Raw genomic sequence first — 19,706 nt, 5'->3', positions numbered from 1 at the left:
AGAAGAAATTACAGACATAAAAGCTTACCACTTTATTATTTTTTCCCTAATCAGAATTTTTGCATATGTTTCTTTTTTTATCGAGGTATAGTTGATGGACAATATTATATAAGTTTCAAATGTACAACATAGTGATTCACAATTTTTAAAGGTTATACTCCATTTATAGTTATTATAAAATATTGGCTATATTCCTTGTGCTGTACAATATATCCTTGTACCTTATTTATTTTATACATAGTAGTTTGTACCTCTTAATCCCCTACCCCTACGTTGCCCCCCCTTCCCTCTTCCCCACTGGTAACCGCTAATTTGTTCTCTATATCTGTGAGTTTGTTTCCTTTTTGTTATAGTCACTCATTTTATTTATTTATTTATTTATTTTACATCTTTATTGGAGTATAATTGTTTTACAATCGTGTGTTAGTTTCTGCTTTATACCAAAGTGAATCAGCTATACACATACATGTATCCCCATATCTCCTCCCTCTTGCATCTCTCTCCCACCCTCCCTATCCTATCCCTCTAGGTGGTCACAAAGCACCGAGCTGATCTCCCTGTGCTGTGCGGCTGCTTCCCACTAGCTATCTGTTTTACATTTGGTAGAGTATATATGTCCATGCCACTCTCTCACTTTGTCCCAGCTTACCCTTCCCCATCCCCATGTCCTCAAGCCCATTCTCTATGTCTATGTCTTTATTCCTGTCCTGCCCCTAGGTTCTTTATAACTTTTTTTTTTTAGATTCCATATATATGTGTTAGCATATGGTATCTGTTTTTCTCTTTCTGACTTACTTCACTCTGTATGACAGTCTCTAGGTCCATCCACCTCACTACAAATAACTCAGTTTTCGTTTCTTTTTATGGCTGAGTAAAATTCCATTGTATATACATGCTGCATCTTCTTTATCCATTCATCTGTCGATGGACACTTAGGTTGCTTCCATGTCCTGGCTATTGTAAACAGTGCTGCAATGAACATTGGGGTACATGATGCTTTTTGAATTATGGTTTTCTCAGGGTATATGCCCAGCAGTGGGATTGCTGGGTCGTATGGTAGTTCTATTTGTAGTTTTTTAAGGAACCTCCATACTGTTCTCCATAGTGGCTGTATCAATTTACGTTCCCACCAACAGTGCAAGGTTTTTCCCTTTCATCACTTTAAATATGTCCTGCCACTGCCTTCTGGCTTGCAGAGTTTCTTCTGAAAGATCAGCTGTTAACCTTATGGGGATTCCCTTGTATGTTATTTGTTGCTTTTCCCTTGCTGCTTTTAATATTTTTTCTTGGTATTTAATTTTTGATCGTTTGGTTAATATGTGTCTTGGGGTGTTTCTCCTTGGATTTATCCTGTATGGGACTCTCTGTGCTTCCTGGACTTGATTGACTCTTTCCTTTCCCATATTAGGGAAGTTTTCAACTATAATCTCTTCAAATATTTTCTCAGTCCTTTTTTTTCTCTTCTTCTTCTGGGACCCCTATAATTTGAATGTTGGTGTGTTTAATGTTGTCCCAGAGGTCTCTGTGACTGTCCTCAATTCTTTTCATTCTTTTTTCTTTATTCTGCTCTGCGGTAGTTATTTCCACTATTTTATCTTCCAGGTCACTTATCAGATCTTCTGCCTAAGTTATTCTGCTATTGAGTCCTTCTAGAGAATTTTAAATATCATTTATTGTGTTGTTCATCATTGTTTGTTTGCTCTTTAGTTCTTCTAGGTCCTTGTTAAACATTTCTTGTATTTTCTGCATTCAATTTCCAAGATTTCGGATCATCTTTACTATCATTACTCTGAATTCTTTTTCAGGTAGACTGCCTATTTCCTCTTCATTTGTTTAGTCTGGTGAGTTTTTAACCTTGCTCCTTCATCTGTTGTGTGTTTCTGTGTCTTCTCATTTTGCCTAACTTACTGTGTTTGGGGTCTCCTTTTTCAGGCTGCAGGTTCGTAGTTCCCGTTGTTTTTGGTGTCTGCCCCAGTGGCTAAGGTTGGTTCAGTGGGTTGTGTAGGCTTCCTGGTGGAGGGGACTAGTGCCTGTGTTCTGGTGGATGAGGCTGGATCTTGTGTTTCTGGTGGGTAGGACCGCGTCCGCTGGTGTGTTTTGGGGTGTCTATGTCCTTATTATAATTTTAGGCAGGCTCTCTGCTAATGGGTGGGGTTGTGCTCCTGTTTTGCTAGTTGTTTGGCATGGGGTGTCCAGCACTGTAGCTTGCTGGTCATTGGGTGGAGCTGGGTCTTAGTGTTGAGATGGCAATCTCTGGGAGAGCTTTCGCTGTTTGAGATTATATGGACCTGGGAGGTCTCTGGTGGACCAATGTCCTGAACTGGGTTCTCCCACCTCAGAGGCACAGGCCTGACACCCAACTGGAGCACCAAGACCCTGTCAGCCACGCGGCTCAGAAGAAAAGGGAGAAAAAAATAAAATAGTATAAAATAAAAAATAAGTAATAAAAATTTTAAAAACTGAAAAGTAATTTAAAAAGAAGAAAGAAAGAAGAGAGCAAACAAACCAAAAAGCAAACAAATCCGCCTATGATAACAAGTGCTAAAAACTATACAAAAAAACCCCACCAAAAACCAAAAAAAAAAAAAAAAAAAAAAAACAGACAGACAGCACCCTAGGACAAATGGTAAAAGCAAAGCTATACAGACAAAATCACACAAAGAAGCATACACATACACACTCACAAAAAGAGAAAGAGGAAGAAAAATATATGTATCTTTGCTCCCCAAATCCACCTCCTCAATTTGTGATGATTCGTTGTCTATTTAGATATTCCACAGATGCAGGTACATCAACTTGATTGTGGAGATTTAATCTGCTGCTCCTGAGGCTGCTGGGAGAGATGTCCCTTCCTCTTTGTTCGCACAGCTCCCGGGGTTCAGCTTTGGATGCGGCCCCGCTTCTGCATGTAGGTCCTGAGGGCGTCTGTTCTTTGCTCAGACAGGACGGAGTTAAAGGAGCAGCTGATTCGGGGGCTGTGGCTCACTCAGGCAGGGGGGAGGGAGGGGCACGGATGCGGGGCGAGCCTGCGGCGGCAGAGGCCAGCGTGAGGCGCGCCGTGCGTTCTCCCGGGGAAGTTGTCCCTGGATCACGGGACCCCGGCAGTGGCGGGCTGCACAGGCTCCGGGAGGGGAGGTGTGGAGAGTGACCTGTGCTCACACACAGGCTTCTTGGTGGCGGCAGCAGCAGCCTTAGCGTCTCACGCCCGTCTCTGGGGTCCGCGCTCATAGCCGCGGCTCACGCCCAGCTCTGGAGCTCCTTTAAGCGGCGCGCTTAAACCCCTCTCCTCGCGCACCAGGAAACAAAGAGGCAAGAAAAAGTCTCTTGTCTCTTCGGCAGCTCCAGAGTAACCCGGACTCCCTCCTGGCCAGCCGTGGCGCTCTAGCCCCTTTCAGGCTGTGATCACGCCGCCAACCCTAGTCCTCTCCTGCATCCGACCAAAGCCCGAGCCTCAGCTCCCAGACCCCGCCCGCCGGCGGGTGAGCAGAGAGCCCTCTCCGGCTGGTGAGTGCCGGTTGGCCCCGATCCTCTGCGGGAATCTCTCTGCTTTGCCCTCCGCATCCGTGTTGCTGCGCTCTCCTCCGCTTCCCCCTCCGCCACCCTCAAGTCTCCGCCCGCGAAGGGGCTTCTAGTGTGTGGAAACCTTTCCTCCTTCACAGCTCCCTCCCACTGGTGCAGGTCCCGTCCCTATTCTTTGTCTCTATTTTTTCTTTTTTCTCTTGCCCTACCCAGGTACGTGGGGAGTTTCTTGCCTTTTGGGAGGTCTGAGGTCTTCTGCCAGCGTTCAGTACCTGTTCTGTTGAAGTTGTTCCACATGTAGATGTATTTCTGATGTATTTGTGGGGAGGAAGGTGATCTACACATCTTACTCCTCCGCCATCTTGAAGGTCTACCCACTTGTTTTAATTTTCAGATTCCACATATAAGTGATATACAGTCTTTGTCTGACTTAACATAATACCTTCCAAGTTCATCTGTGTTGTTGCAAATGGCAAAATTTCATTGTTTTAATGGCTGAGTAGTATTCCATTGTGTGTGTGTGTATATCTCACATCTTTATCCATTCATCTGTTGATGGACCAGACTGCCACTATCTGCTGCTCTAGTGTGAGATGTCATCAAACACAGCATTGTATTTTCAGGATCTATGTAGGAAGAATTTCAGATCTGACAACATCTCTTTCTCAACTGTTGCCTAACCCACAAGCATTACAGGAAAGTGGCCCAATCATTTGAGAAACTTTCTGTTACGTTACATGTTTTACAGACAAAAGCAAACATGATCCCACAGATCTACACAACCTATGTGGTGATGAAAGAGTGAGGTTGTCTACCAACGTTTGATTTGGCAAGGAGAAGAACCAAACACGATTGGTTTTTCCTCACAAAAGAAATAATCCTGCTAATTACAGTTCTGTAAAATACAAAAGGTACAATGACAAAAATTATCTCACCACCCAAAGATAACCACTTAACACTTTGGTGTATACCATACTAGCCGTTTTACTTTTTTTCACACTCACATACATACATGCATTTAAAAAATCATTTTAAGTGTATTGTTTAGTAACTCATTTTCATGTAATATGTTGTAGACGTTTTTTCATGTTAAATTTAGTATCATTTTTAATGTTTGCATGGTATTCTATTGTATGGAGGTATCAGAATTTATTTAATCACGTCCCACATTGTTGGACATTTAGGTTGTTTCCAAATTTTCTGTATTACAAACAGAAGACTACTTCCTTGATTACTTCCTTAGAATAATCCCAAGAGTGGAATTTCAGGATCAAAGAGTATACATATCTAAAAGTTTGATTCTTATTGTCAAGCTACTGTTTATATTCCTGACAGGTGTGCCTAAGAGTGGCAGCTTTCTAAATCTTTGCCAGCACGAGGGTGGATCATTTATTTCTTTAATCTTTGCCAGTCTCCTTGTAGAAAATATCCCTGCTTTCACTGTTGTTTTAATTTGCATTTCTCCTCCCCTCCTCACTTTTTGCTTTTTGTTTCTATTGGTTGAATTGTTTGTTACTATTCTTTGCCCATTTTTTTCTATTGAAGTATCTATTTTAAAAAAGAAAAGATAATACAATATATATAATAATATATTATTAATTATATAAATATATGATATTCCTATCATTAAAAGAAAACTTCGAATATTTATCTAGGGTCTGCTCCGTGCCAGTCATTGTTTAAGGCTCTTGGTGTATATTAGTACACAAATGTCTCTGCTCTATGAAATTTATGTTTTATCAGGGAGAGACATTTATATCTAATAACCATAATGAATAGTATAGTCAGGGATAGGTCTTTCTGAGAGGACTTGTTGAGCAAGCTGGCCCTGCAGGAGTCTGGGGGCAAAAACACTGTAACAGAGGAAACTGCTGGTTCTAAGGTGGACCACTGCCTGACATGTTCAAAAACTTGCATGGAGGCTGCGGATCTTGATAGAAAAATTCCTAAATTAACCCATAAATTACATTTGATTCCTAGTAAAACATCAAAAGAATGTTTTTCAGAACTTGACAGAATTCAAAGCTCATGTATAAAAAGTAACATGAGAGAACAGTCAGGAAATTTTTGAAAAAAAAGCATTTCAAATATTAAAATGTATTATAAAGCTATAATAATTAAAATAGTTTTGTGCTAGCAATGGAATAGATGGTTCAACAATATACCCAAATATATATGGAAATTTAATATGTGCTAAAGAAGGTATGTCAAATCTCTGGGGAAAAAGAAGTTTATTTTATAAATTTTGTTGGGCTCACTCGAGAGCTGTTTGAGAACAAAATAAAGCTGGTTAATTCACTGTCTTTCAAAACAAAAACAAATTTCAGAATGATCTGAGATTTAAATGGAGAGAAAAAAAAAAGAATCCATTCAAGTCCTCTAAGAAGTATATGTGATTTAAAAAAAACACTTGGCGTGGTGAAAGACCTATTAAAACATAACATAAAACCCAGAATCTATAAAGAAGAAGAATCATAAATTAGACTCTAATTTAAATAAAACTCTTTAAAATGCCCCTTCTGAAAAAAAAAAAAACTTAAAATCAAATGTGAAGTATTCTGATTGTGTTTCTACTCAGCTATAGGCCACCAAGCGTTTGTCTCCCTCACCCCGCAAAGAGGGCCACATTCACCTCTTGTTTCTCAACTTCATCTTAACTTCCTTAAAGGTATACTAGATAAAGCAGAACACTACCAATATTTTTGAAACCCTTTGGGTATCTCAACTCCCTAGGCTTTGTCCCTTCCATCCCGCTCAGAACTGACTAGTCTCAGATTTTGTGTTTCTCATTCCTTTTCCTTTAGTTTCACCATCTATTTATGTATGCCTAAATAATATACTCTTTAGGTTATCCTGTTTTTAATTTTTATATAAATCACACCATACTGTATATATGCTTTTGTGGTTTATTTTTTTGTCCAAGTTTATACATGCAGCTGTAGTTCATTCATTCTCATAGCTGTATGGTGCTTCACTGTATGAATTTATAATTGTTTACCTATTTTAGTATTGATAGACATTGGGATGTTTCCACTTTTTTGTTATAATGAACAATGTAACGGAACATTCTTATTTGGTCTTCCAGTGCACATGGGTAAGGGTTTCTCTGGAGAATATTCCTGGATTCCTAATTGCTGGGTAGTTGGGTACACACATGCTCTGCCTTTCTAGGTAGGTAAGGACATAATTTTCCAAATTGGTTGTATCAGTTTATACTCCCACGTTCTTGTCAACATCTGGTTTTGTCAGACTTTCACATTTTTACCAACCTGGTGGGTACAAAAATGTATTTCATTATAATTTTAATTTGCATCTTCCTAATTTCTAACGTATGGAGAGCTTTTTTCATGTTTATTGGCCGGCCCGTCTTTCAGTTCTAGGAGATGCTGCCATCTCATTCTTGCTCTCAGGCTGGCTCTAAAATTAGACAAGAGAAGCACATATCTACATTTTGGGATATACTATTTCAACATTTTTCCAAATATCTTCCTTATCTGTCAGCCAATGCCATTTGTGATGAGTACTTGTGGCCTAGTTTTCCCTTTGCCATTAGATTATCCTAACAGTTTAGCTAGTCACAGAGAAGGCACAGCGTACCTGTGCGTGTGCAAGGATAAAAAGCAGGATGGGTGAGTTGTGGCATGTGGAAGATGGGAACAGAATGCCTCTGGGTAGTCTGAGAATAGCAAGAAACTGACTAGGAAGATAACAGTAATGACAACGCCCAATTTCCAGGACTTAAGACACAAGAACTATGATTGCCATTCTTGAGTATTATTTCTAATCCTTACAATAATTCTCTAAGATGTACATTATTATCATCTCTACTTTACAGGTAAGGAAACTGAGGTTAAAGGCCACAGATCATCTTGGGGTGCCCAAAGGAGAGAAGGTCAGCATACAATAATTCAGGAAGTCCTTTATTCATTGATTCATTTTTCACTGAGTACCAGTTTGAGAGCAGAGAATTTTATTTGGCGTTGGAGATATATGCCATTGATGTGGCCTCTGCCAATCTATTATGTTGCACACTGGGGAGGGATTGCCTGCAGCCATAGAGGGAAGTTAATATAGTAAAAAACTGCTTGAATGGCAGTCAGAGAGACCTAAATCCCTCCCAGCTTATGTCCCCTCACCTGAATGGCCTTGGGGCCCTTACTGTACAGTATAGAGAGGATAAGGGCAACGCTCCCTCGTGGAACTGTGTCAGCTCTGCCTTCTGAGTTGGGTGACTCGGAGTGGGCCTCAGTTTTACCATTTGTAAAATGAGAATAATGGTAGCACCTACCCTGGTGTATTAGTTCCCCATGGCTGCTGTAACATTTCCACAAACTTGGTGGCTTAAAACAAAGAAATTTATTCTCTCACAGCTCCGGGGGTCAGAAGTCCAAAATCAGTTTCACTGAGCTCAAGTCAATGTGTCCAGAGACACTACAGGGCTGCTCCAGAAGGCTAGGAGAGAATCCTTCCTTGCCTCTGCAGCTTCTGGTGGTTGCTGGCATTCCTTGGTTTGTGGCTTCATCACTCCAATCTCTGCTCCAGTGGTTACACTGCCTCCCCTCTTCTGTTTTTCTCAAATCTCCCTCTAACTTACTCTTATAAAGATACATGTGAGGGCTTCCCTGGTGGCGCAGTGGTTGAGAATCCACCTGCCGATGCAGGAGACACGGGTTCGTGTCCTGGTCCGGGAATATCCCACATGCCGCGGAGCAACTAAGCCCGTGAGCCATGGCCGCCTGGCCTGCGCGTCCGGAGCCTGTGCTCCGCAACGGGAGATGCCACAACAGTGAGTAGGTCCGCATACCGCAAAAAAAAAAAAGATACATGTGATTGCATTTAGGGCCCCCCCTTTTTTTTGAATTGGTAGTTTTACTTTATTTTTTTGAATCTTTGAATTTTATTTATTTATTTTATACAGCAGGTTCTTATAGTTATCCATTTTATACATATTAGTGGCCCATTTTGATAATCCAGAAGAGTCACTCCTTCTGGAAATCTTTAACTTAATCTGCAAAGACTGTTTCCATTTAAGGTAACATTTACAGGTTCTGAGAATTAGGGCTTGATATATTTGTGGGTTGTTATTCCGCCTATTACACTGAGGGTTGTTAGAAGGAGATCTGCTAAGGCTGGCAGAGGATTGAGCCCAGCATCTGTCAGTACAGAACAACGAGTAAATGTGAGTCTGTTTCCTCTTTTAAAACGACGTTTCTAAGGAAGCCTCCCTAATAGGGCTGCTGTAAGGTTCAAAAAAGCACAGTTGTAACACGTAACAGGATGTAGGAGATCAAGGAATGAGATAAAAGCAGATCTACTAACAGTTTCTCTGGCTCCCACTACTTGATTTTCCACATCCTTCTATCCCGGCCACCTCAGACCCCGCCTACTCACAGGCTCACGTCCCCCCCCCCCCCCCCCCCCACCTCCCAGGAGGATTCTCCACCACGAGGTCCCGCCCCCTTACGCACTCGCCGCTCGCCCCTCCCCCCTAGCTTGGCGTCCTCCGTCCTTAGTGTGTTGGAGGCGTGAGGGCTTTCGCGGGCTGTTCATTTTAGTGCCCATCAAATCCTAGCCAATTTTATCCAATTCTGTCTCCTTTTTCAGCTATAGTTTATTCACCCAATGAAGCTAGATTTACTGAGGTTAGTGGTGGCAATTTACCTGCTTTCAGATGAGAAAACAGAGGCGGAGCTTTTGGAAGAAGACTGGCGATATTCAAGACAGCCCGAACGAAAGGGGCCGGGTCCTACATACCTCGGTCGCCACGCCTGGGCCAGCTCGCCGCGCCCAGACTAGCTCGCAGCGCAGGCGCAGTGGGCCGGAGTCGTCATGCCGACTGTCAGCCTGAAGCGCGATTTGCTCTTCCGAGCCCTGGGCCGGACCTACAGTGAGTTCCCGTCCCGTACCCTGGGCTCCGCACCTCTCCTCAGAGGCTGGGACCCCCTGCAAAAAGGCATCGTGGCAACGTTCATGCTGCCCCGCAGGTTTTGGCCTTGGGCGTTCGAGTTCTAGATAGAGAGGGCATAAAGTTCCCGGCGGCCCTGCTGGGCCGATGTAGCCTCTGGGAACCGTTGTCTCCGCGGGTGCCATTGCATCACCCGCACGTGCTGGGGTCCCTGTCATTCATTCTGCGATATCGAACGCCTGCTGCGTTGCGTGTCTGATGCCAGGGGATAGAATAGGAATGAAGCTCCGTGTTGCCTCCCGAGTGTAGTTCGTTAAGTGCAATAAGAAGAGCGCTGTGGGAACTTCATTTGTGAGCAACGGTGTGTGTGGTGGGGAGGGCGGCCTTCTTTCCTAGTTTTACTTTTATTCACGTTTACTGAGCGCCTGTTATGTGCCAGGCACTGTTCTAAGTACTTTCGGAACACAGCAGTGCACAGGGCACATAAAGTCCACGTTCACATTCTGATGAAGCAGGCAGATAATAAAACCAGCATATTAATAAGATTTCGGATAATGTTAAGTGCTGGTAGGGAAACAAAAAAGATATTGTGCTAAGAACAGCATTAGATAGGTTGGTAATGTGGGCTGAGCCCAGAGTGACCAGGAGTCTTTACTTGGTGGGCTTAGTCTTAAGGCTACGCTTCATCTCTTCAGTTTTAAAAACACTACCATTGTTTTAAAAAGGGAGAAATATTAAGTACGATTATCAGTTACCCTATACATGTAGCAGTTGAAGTGAGATCTGCCATGTCCCATATCATCAGCTTGTGTGACAGCAGTGATAATTGGTTTGTGAGAGCTGTTTTTGGTTTTAGGGCTCAATATAACAAAGGCCTAGTCGGTTTAACAGATACTGCTTCCTACAGTAATAAGATACTACTGTGAAAATAAAAGTAGCTTTTTAAAACGTTTCTTAAGGTGCATTTTTAGATACTATGTGCAGTTGACCCTTGAACAATCCAGGTTTGAACTGGGCAGGTCCATTTATAGAAGGAATTATTTTCAACAGTAAACACTAAGGTACTACATAATCCATGGTTGTTGAATCCTCCCATGCGGAACCCAGGAGGGCCGACTGTAAGTTACAGAGATTTTGGACTTGGTGGAGGGCTGGGAACCCCTGATCCCTGCCTTGTTCAAGGGTCAGTTGTATTCTTAAAGTGTTATTCTCCTGAGGGTTCTGCCCTAAGTCCCTGAAAATAGAGGTAATATTCTTGTCCTCTAAACAGGGCTTTAATTCCGTATGCTTTTTATTTCATACTATGCTTTTTTATATTTCTTATCCATCCTTCTAAACCATATTCTCACTAATTGTGTATGATATACCTGAATTACACAAGATGGTGCGTACCAAAATTTGTTCAGTGCATCTATGATCAGTTCCCACCTGTGTATCCATAGCTGGGAAAGTAAGAATAAGTCAGGTTTTAAAAAATGATGATTTATAGCCTGTTTACTGTCATCTGATGTTTTAATATATTCCCTAGATGCCTCCTCCCCTTCTTTTCCTTATTGAGAGAGATCAGATAAGCTTGATTATCCATAAATATCTGTGGACTACTGACTCATTAAAATTTCAGTCAGGAAGATTGATGTTGAGGTGTACTTCAGATGGGTCAGAAGTAATACTTATCATTAGTTTATATTTCACATGTTCTTCTTGAAATCTTTTAAATGTAAATTAGGTTGAGGTCAAAGTTGGAAAAACATGTTTGGCAAAGCACCTCGTTTGCAAGCACTGTGGATCCAGCTTGTTTCTTGCCCCCTCCGCCCTTTTCTGTCTTTCTGTCTTCCTCTTTTTTTCTTGTTTTCAGGTAACGTCTCATTCCCTCTTTTCTATCCCCATTCCCTCTTTTTTCTTCAGTCCCTCTAGGGCTTTCTTTTTGTCCTAAATTCCATTGTTTCATCAGTCATTGCCTTTCACCACCTATTTGCTTATCAAGGATAAGCAAAGGATATTTTTCAGGCTGCTTTTATTCTGTTCATTTTGCTCCTCTGGGGCAGTTTTGACTCTTTGTCTACCTTTTTTTAAATTGCCTTTCTGCTCAGATGTTTTCCTCTTGCCACTTGTTTTTTTGTTAACTGGTTTGTTTTCACTGTTCTTCAATTCTGGCCCTGTTCTACCTTGGTGTAATTGCTGGCAATGCGGCCATAGCCACATGTGTATATCATGAACCTTGAAGATGTAGTTACTTACTGTGTCATTTTGTTAGAGGGAATCATTAATCACGATTTCATTGTTGATTTGTCCGTCTAAGTGCATGAAATACAGCTGAAAGGAGTAAAACAAATTGTATGATAATTAGGACTCAGTAGAGGATTTGGTATATTTTAATGATTCTGCACAATTTGGTAAGTAACCATTTAGTTATCTATTACTGCATAATTAGTTACCCCCAAATTTAGCAGCTTAAAACAACAGTTACTTGTTACATGTTTCTGAGGCTCAGGATTGGGAAGTGGCTTAGCTGGGTGGTTCTGACTCTCACCTGGTTGTAGTAAAAGTGTCAGGACTCTAGTCATCTCAAGGCCTAACTGGGGCTGGAGAGTCCAATTCCAAGTTCACTCAAGTGCTTGTTGGCAGACTTCAGTTCCTTGCTGATCTTTGGTCAGAGATTTCAGTGCCTCCCACCCGGACCTCTCCATAGCACTGCTTGCAGCATGGCGGCTTGTTTGTCCCAGAGTGAGAGGTCCAAGAGAGCAGGTAGTTGAGAGAGTGCTCAAGATAGAAGCCACAGTTTTTACTAACATCTCGTAAGGGGTACACCATCCCTTGTCATATTCTGTAGGTCACACGGACCAATTCTGGCACCGTGTGGGTGGAGACTACAAAGGGTGTGAATACCAGGAGGCAGGTGTTCTTGGAGGCCGTCTTGGGGACTGACTACTACAGTCTGCCCTCTGGGCCCCAGTTATTCATGTTCTTACCGCATGCCACATACACGCCCTCCCAAGGCCCCAGGAAGTGTCATCCCACTACAGAAGCAGCTCAGAATCCAGAGTCTCATCAGCTAAATCGGGTCCAGTTGTGGATGAGGCTCTTCGGGTGTAGTTCTTTAAATACAGCTGCTTGAGTAGAATTACTCTTGGCCTGAGAGACTAAAGAGACAGGTTATCTGCCCCACCTGCACCTAACATACAGTGGTGGGACAGGCATAGGACATTCTTCTTCAAATGGGGAAAATGGGAGACACAAGGAGTTATTAGTCTATGGCAATTCTGAAACTGAGCTGGCAAATGTTGCATATTCTTGATCAGATCTCAAGGCCTGGGATCATTGTCCATGGTTCTGCCCTAATTTCTAGGCTCTTGGTTCCACTCTCTGGGTGATCCTCATTATTTTATTTTTTGGTGAACGAAAGCACGTGCTTTATAGCTGATTAGTTTTCTTGGTCTACTTCCCACTAATAGAATTTTGGGGGCTCAAAGACTTCATTTTGTCCCGTCTCTGTCCCTTTAGCCTCCAGCTTGCCATGTTTCTGCATATGTTTTTTTTTTGTTGTTGTTAAACTTTGTGGGTCTTTGGTCAGTTTTGCTGGTTTCAACTTCATTAGTCAAAAGCCACACCACCCACAGATCTCTGAGATAAGCTGTTTTGTACCTTGGGCTTTTGCTGATACGGTGCTCTCATTTAAGCTCAGTTGTGTGACAGTAAATTTGTGAGGCACACCTTTATTTTCTTTATATGTAGTGCCTTTTGTCTGAATGAATAGTGCCTTTGATTTTACTGCGTCTTAAGATTTTACAATCATGCCCTTGATTCATCTTTCAACCACGTTTCCCTGGAAATGCTCTGGATTTGCTCTTTGATCAGAAGTCATTTCTTTTTTTTTAACATCTTTATTGGAGTATAATTGCTTTACAATGGTGTGTTAGTTTCTGCTTTATAACAAAGTGAATCAGCTATACATATACATATATCCCCATATCCCCTCTCTCTTGTGTCTCCCTCCCACCCTCCCTATCCCACCCCTCTAGGTGGTCACAAAGCACCGAGCTGATCTCCCTGTGCTATGTGGCTGCTTCCCACTAGCTATCTGTTTTACATTTGGTAGTGTATATATGTCCATGCCACTCTCTCACTTCGTCCCAGCTTACCCTTCCCCCTCCTCCTGTCCTCAAGTCCATTCTCTGCGTCTGTGTCTTTATTCCTGTCCTGCCCCTAAGTTCTTCAGAACCATTTCTTAGCTTTTTTTTTTTTTTTTTTTTTTTACATCTGGGGAGGCTGAGAATTCTTAAAACCATTAGGTCCTGGCTCCTTTTTGTTTAATAGTCTTTCCTTTAGTTTATCTCTTCTCTCACAGTCTAAACCAGGCGACACTTTCAGCACTGGTTGGAAAGGTTAGTTAAGTCACCGGGTTGAGTAGGTACCTTTTCTCCAGTCCCCATAACTGTAGGCAGCAGTGTTGCTAAGCTTTGCCTCTACATAAAAAGGATACCCCTTCTGTCAGTTTCCAGTAACACTTCCCCACTTTCCTTCATATCCTCACCTGCATCCTTATCAGAGGCTTCTGTTAACAGCTTTGTCAAGGCACTTTAGGTTTTCACGTACACTCTCAAAGCCCACCTCCTCCTGATTCCAAAGCCTTCCCCATGTTTTCCCGTGTTTTGTTACGGCAGCACTCTGCGTCCAGGGACTGAAGTCTGTGTTAGTTATCTGTTGCCACATAACAAATTACTCCAGTACCCGGAGGGTAAAACAACAAGCCTTGATCATTTCACACAGTTTCTGAGAGAGGAATTGGGGGAGGAATGGCATAGCTGGGTGGTCTGGCTCTGGCTCTTCCTCCAGGTTGCAGTCAAGCTGTCAGCTGGGCCTGCAGTCATCTCAAGGCTTGGTTGGGCTGGAGTTTGCTTCCCAGCTCACTCATGTGGTTGTTTGAGATGTGAACGGTGTGAGTACCAGGAGGCAGGGGTCATGGGGGCCTCTGTTATTTCCTGCCCTAATGATACCCATGCACCCGCACCAGGGCCCTGGGAGCCATTGCACACGCCTCCTGCTCACTCAGTGTTCCCACCTCCCAGCCAGGCCTTGAGCCTCACAGATTCTGCCCCTGACGTTTCGCGCATTCTTCCTTCTCCCTCAGACTCACCGCTGGCTGCTTTAACCAAGTCCTCACTGTCTTGCTTGTCTGTGCCAGTAGATTCTCTGCTGCAGTTTGTCCCCCACCATTCTTTAAAATGCAGGTCTAATCATGCTGTTATCCAGCTGGAAATCCTTTAGTGTAACTCCCCGTTGCCTCAGGGAGGACAGAGGGCAAATCCCTTGGCATCTTGAGCTGACTTCTTTCTTCTTTTTTCATTGTATCTCTTCCTGACCTGAACCTCATGCTTCATTCATATGGAACGTCCCAAACTTGCCGTGCGGTTGTCTCATTCCCTGCAGTCCCTGCCTAATGAAGTCATCATTTCTGTGAAGCCTTTGCTGACTCAGTGGAGTTGATTGCTTCCTTTGTGCCAGCTCGGTACCTTGCACTTACCATAACTGTATTTACACATCTGGTTTACTAGAGTAGGGTGTAGCTAAGGCAAGAAACTGTATTTACACATCTGGTTTACTAGAGTAGGGTGTAGCTAAGGCAAGAATTGTATTTTTTTTAATCTCTGTAGCCCTAGCACCTAGTACAGTGCCGACACATAGTAGGTGCTCAATAAATGTTTGTATAATTGAAGTTCAATGTTAGGAACAGGAATCTTAAGATCAGCTTCTTATTAGAATGTACTAGTGATGATAGTTTGTGTTCAGTTTTTGGTAACAAGGAAACCCTGACAATGCTGTATCAAGTAACAAAGCAAAGTAAGATAGAACTTAAAAGTAAAGAAGAGAATTATTGATTATTGCAGACCTACTATGTTTCAGGGCACTATGCCAGGCCCATTATCTGCATGAACTCATTTAAGTCTTTCCAACAGTTGCATGCTACAAATAAGTGGCTGTAAAATGCTACTTTCTGGATGAGGCATAGGAATCAGAAAGTTTACATAAAGTGCCAAGCTCTCAACTGGTAAGTGGAACAGTCAGAATTCGAACTTGGATTGATCTGGCTCCAAAGCCAACTGTCAGGCCACCTCAGAGAATTTTAAATGATAGGATTTATATGACATTATTCCTTTATGTTGGATCTGTGATTTGGAGCCTACTTTACATTGGATCCCTGCTTAGCAAGTTTTTCTCTTCCAAGTAAGTGTAAACTCCCTAGTGCAGGTAACCTAATTCTGTAGCTGATATTAGATGAATCAGCCCTTTTAAAAATAGTTTTGGTTTTCTTAAAAAATGTTTTTTGGTCAAACTTTTTTGTTTTGAAATTGAGATATCTGATGCCTGATATTTAGTATGCTTGGTATAAGATGATTAAAAAAATTCAGTTTATATGCTATTTTCATTTGTACTGAACAGATTAAAATTAGCAATCTCTTTTTTTTTCTAGCTGATGAAGAATTTGATGAACTATGTTTTGAATTTGGTCTGGAACTTGATGAAATTGTATGTATTGGATATTTATTTCTCTAGTATTCTGTGTATAAGTTCATTATATTTTATCTTTGTTAACCTTCCCGTTAGACCAAGATGGAACATTTGTGGGCCGTGTTGCTTTCTGTGTTAAGGGGCTAAGCTCAGGTTCTAATAGTGTTACTTTGTGTAAAATCTCAAAAGGGGTTCATGCCTGATACAGTACCCTCAAGTCATCAGGCTAGTGCTGTGGAGGTGGATAGACCCTCTCAGGTAACCCCAGAATGAAAGCAGTCTCCCAGGCAGTTAGGTGCCATTTGCAGGTAACCAGATGGAAGGGGTCTGCGAGCAGTGGAAACTTTGCTTCAGCCAGAGTTGCTGTCTGCTTGGCCTCTGGCTCCCCCTCCTTCACTTCCTCTGGGTCCCACCCCACGTTCCTCCATGCCTGTCTAACCAGAGTTAATTCATTCTTCATTTATTACTCTATACATTGATCTTGTAAAATGATCTCCTACTTTTTGAAGAATTGCTTGTAAAAATGATTTTGAAACATTTTCCTCGTCTTTTGATTATATAATGATTAAAATGTTTAAAAAAATAGCTTTATTTATTTACCAAATATATTATTAATAATGATAATGTACTAGAGACACTGTACTTGTAACTAAAAAGATAATTTAATATGTTTCTGGTAATTAGTATTATTTTTTTACCCCAAGCCTTCTTGATCTGTTCAGTGTTTTATAACACAATAAGGTTAAAAAAAACTCAGACTGACAAAAACCTATATTGTTCTGCCTTGTTTTTCTTGTTGCTTCTTAACTAATATTGCAGAAAGTTTTTTTTATATTAATGAGCATCCATATGCTTAAAAAGTCAGCTGAGATTTCTGTAGTTTATATTTAATTGTTATTAATTTTATTAGAACTCAAAATTATGCTTGAGGCTCTGTGATAGATATCTAAGAGCATTGGACTGGATATCAGAAAAATGTAGTAATAGTTCAAACTCCCACATTTACTAGCTGTGGAACCATGGACAACTACAGTGCCTCTCTGGGCCTCCTTTTCATCTGTGAAATAAGAGGTTTGCATTGTATGATCCCTGTAGATCCCTCTGGCTCTGAAGTTTATGTGGTCATTGATTGCCATAACATTTTTGTTAGTATTGACAAACCCAGTCTTCACATATGATCTTTGTATGAACTGAGATACTGAAAATGGAAGAAGGCTTAGGCAGCTGTGTCTTTTTTGCAAAGGAATTAGGCCATTTTTTTGCTTGGATGCCCTCTTTTCTCAAGTTACCACATTTTCTTCCCTTCTTTATATGGGTCCCCCCTGAAATCCAGCACCCGCATGAGGTAACTTATCTTTCTTCACTAAAACGTTAGCAATTTTATTGACCCCTTTAATTGAACTCTTTAAATTTGATTTCTCCTCCTGCCTCTTCTCATATCCTCCCCCATCCCCCCCCATTTCTTTTCTCCTCTCCTGCTCCCTCCTCCTCGTCCTCTTCTTTTTTTTATTTTTAAATTTTCCCTAATTTAAAAAATTTGCCTCCTGACTTGAGATGGCCAGTGGAGGTGTTCCCTGGAGCCCATAGTCAGTGAGCGCTGTGAGCCCTGCGCGCTCAGTCCCGGCATCGTTTGGCTCTGTGGTTCCTCAGGTGTGGCTCGGGCACGCAGTGCTTGTTGACAGAAAGTGAATTCTTCTGCTTGCTGTGCAAGTGTAGACTGCAATTCTTTGGGCAGTAATTTGAACTCATATTTTGGCAGTGGGAGAGGAAGAGCATCGTGTAAAACAGAAATCATCACATATTTTGATAGGAATTCATCAGTTATTTTAGCAGGTTATTGGTGGTAAAAATAGCAGGAGTTCCAGTTAAGTGGGGATTCCAGATAATTAGCGGGTAACGGTAACAGTTGGATTATGGCTTTTGAGCATTTTGATTGAAAATTTCTTCAGTATACATACAGTTCCCTGCTATAGTAAACATAGAGAACAGAATTTAACTTCTTGGCAATGGTCGATTTTAAGAAAATCTCTGTAGTGTGGTTATTGAAGTAGTCTAAGCTTTTTGCCACTGCATTAGAAATTATCCTAGTGGTATTTTTCTCTCTTTCCCCTCGTTTGCTTTCATTCTTGCCGCTCTGTACCTTTTACTGTCATTAGATTGCTTCCCGTCATACCTATAATCCCTTCTAATTTACACCATAGCTTCTGATGATCTCTTCAAATTTTTTTTTAAAATATTCATTTATTTACTTGGCTGTGCTGCTGGTCTTAGTTGCGGCATGTGGAATATTTAGTTGTGACATGAGGGATCTAGTTCCCTGTGCGGGGATTGAGCCCGGGCCCCCTGCATTGGGAGCGCGGAGTCTTAGCCGCTGGACCACCAGGGAGGTCCTCTCTTCAAATGTTTTTGCTTGTTTTTATAGTATTACTCTCATTCTCCTGTTGCTTGTAGGCTTGGGTGCCCATAGGATTTAGCTTTTTAGAGTCATTATTTTATAAAAAGTTGCATATCTTTTAATTTTTTTTTTCTTTTTTTTGTTTGGCCGCGAGCTGTGGCTTGTGGGATCTTAGTTTCCCGACCAGGGATCGAACCCAGGCCCTCGGCAGTGAAAACACAGAATCCTAACCACTGGACCGCCAGGGAATTCCCAACATAGCTTTTATCTGGTGAATTCTCTTTACTTTGTCTCATTGACACTTTTGTTGTTGTTGCTCTGTGTTCTTTTTGGTGTTTTCATTTTCTTTTAGATCAAGGATGGGCAAACTTTTTCTGCCAGATAGCAAGCTTTTGAAGGCTGTATAGTCTCCGTCACAATTCAGCTGTTGCAGTTTGTAAATAACAATAGGTAAAATGTAAATGAATAAGCTTGGCTATGTTTCAGTAACACTTTATTTACAAAAATAGGTGGCAGGCATGATTTGGCCCACTCCTTGCTTTAGATGGGTTTCAGCTGCTCTGGAAAGAACATGAATATGCAGTTACTACTTTATAGGGCTACTTTTTCAAAAGAAATTGGATTTATTTAGTTTTATTTTAATTTTTTGGTTTGTTTTAGACATCTGAGAAGGAAATTATAAGTAAGGAACAAGGTAATGAAAAGGCACAGGGGGCCTCTGATGTTGTTCTCTACAAGATTGATGTCCCTGCCAATAGATATGATCTCCTATGTCTGGAAGGATTGGTTCGAGGACTTCAGGTCTTCAAAGAAAGGTAAGGGAATATGTTCATTAAATACCTGGCTAAGTTTTTTTTTTTTTTTTTTTTCTTTGCCTGTCATTATCAGCAACGCTGTTTATGTTTCTAGAAAAAAATTATTGGACAGGTACACAGCTTTAGGTCTGCATAGAGAGATGATTGGAGCCTTTAGATTGTAGCCATTTGAAAATTTGCCTGAATATTGAGTCATAGCCTTTCATTTTGGGAGTGTATTTTAAAGCTGGAGTGGTTAATGATTTTATGGCATCTTAAAAAACTTTTTAATGGGTTCATGTGAGTTCTTTAGTAAGCCAGCTGGAGTAGTTTGTTGGGTTTGTTAAAGGCTGGGAGAAAAGAAGAGGTGGCACAGCTATATGCTGTTTTCTTAAGAATTCTGAGGAAGCTTGCCTCCTAACTGGAAAACTGAAGATCTTATGATGGCTGTGGGCAAGTTAATTGACTTTTCTAGTTTCAGTCTCCTAATTTATAATGAAGAATATTTTTAAGTCCTCTTCCAACTCTTCATGTAATACATATAGAAAATGATGAACATATGAAGTGAAAAAGAGGTGAAACAGTA

General features: G+C 41.5%; 1 protein-coding gene across 1 annotated transcript in view; it reads left to right on the top strand.

The window, feature by feature from the left end:
- Positions 1-9,014: 9,014 nt before the first annotated feature.
- FARSB (phenylalanyl-tRNA synthetase subunit beta) overlaps positions 9,015-19,706 on the top strand; it is a 66,800-nt gene continuing 56,108 nt past the window's right edge. The window contains exons 1-3 of the mRNA XM_059055241.2: positions 9,015-9,406; positions 15,894-15,949; positions 18,987-19,141. Coding sequence (XP_058911224.1) covers positions 9,349-9,406; positions 15,894-15,949; positions 18,987-19,141 — 269 coding nt within the window. The 5' untranslated portion in view covers positions 9,015-9,348. The remainder of the gene's footprint in view (positions 9,407-15,893; positions 15,950-18,986; positions 19,142-19,706) is intronic.

The sequence above is a fragment of the Kogia breviceps genome, chromosome 2, assembly GCF_026419965.1.
Source record: "Kogia breviceps isolate mKogBre1 chromosome 2, mKogBre1 haplotype 1, whole genome shotgun sequence".
NCBI classification, from domain to species: Eukaryota; Metazoa; Chordata; class Mammalia; order Artiodactyla; family Physeteridae; genus Kogia; species Kogia breviceps.
Note: the sequence above shows the minus strand (reverse complement) of the source record. Positions and strands in the feature narration are given on the sequence as shown.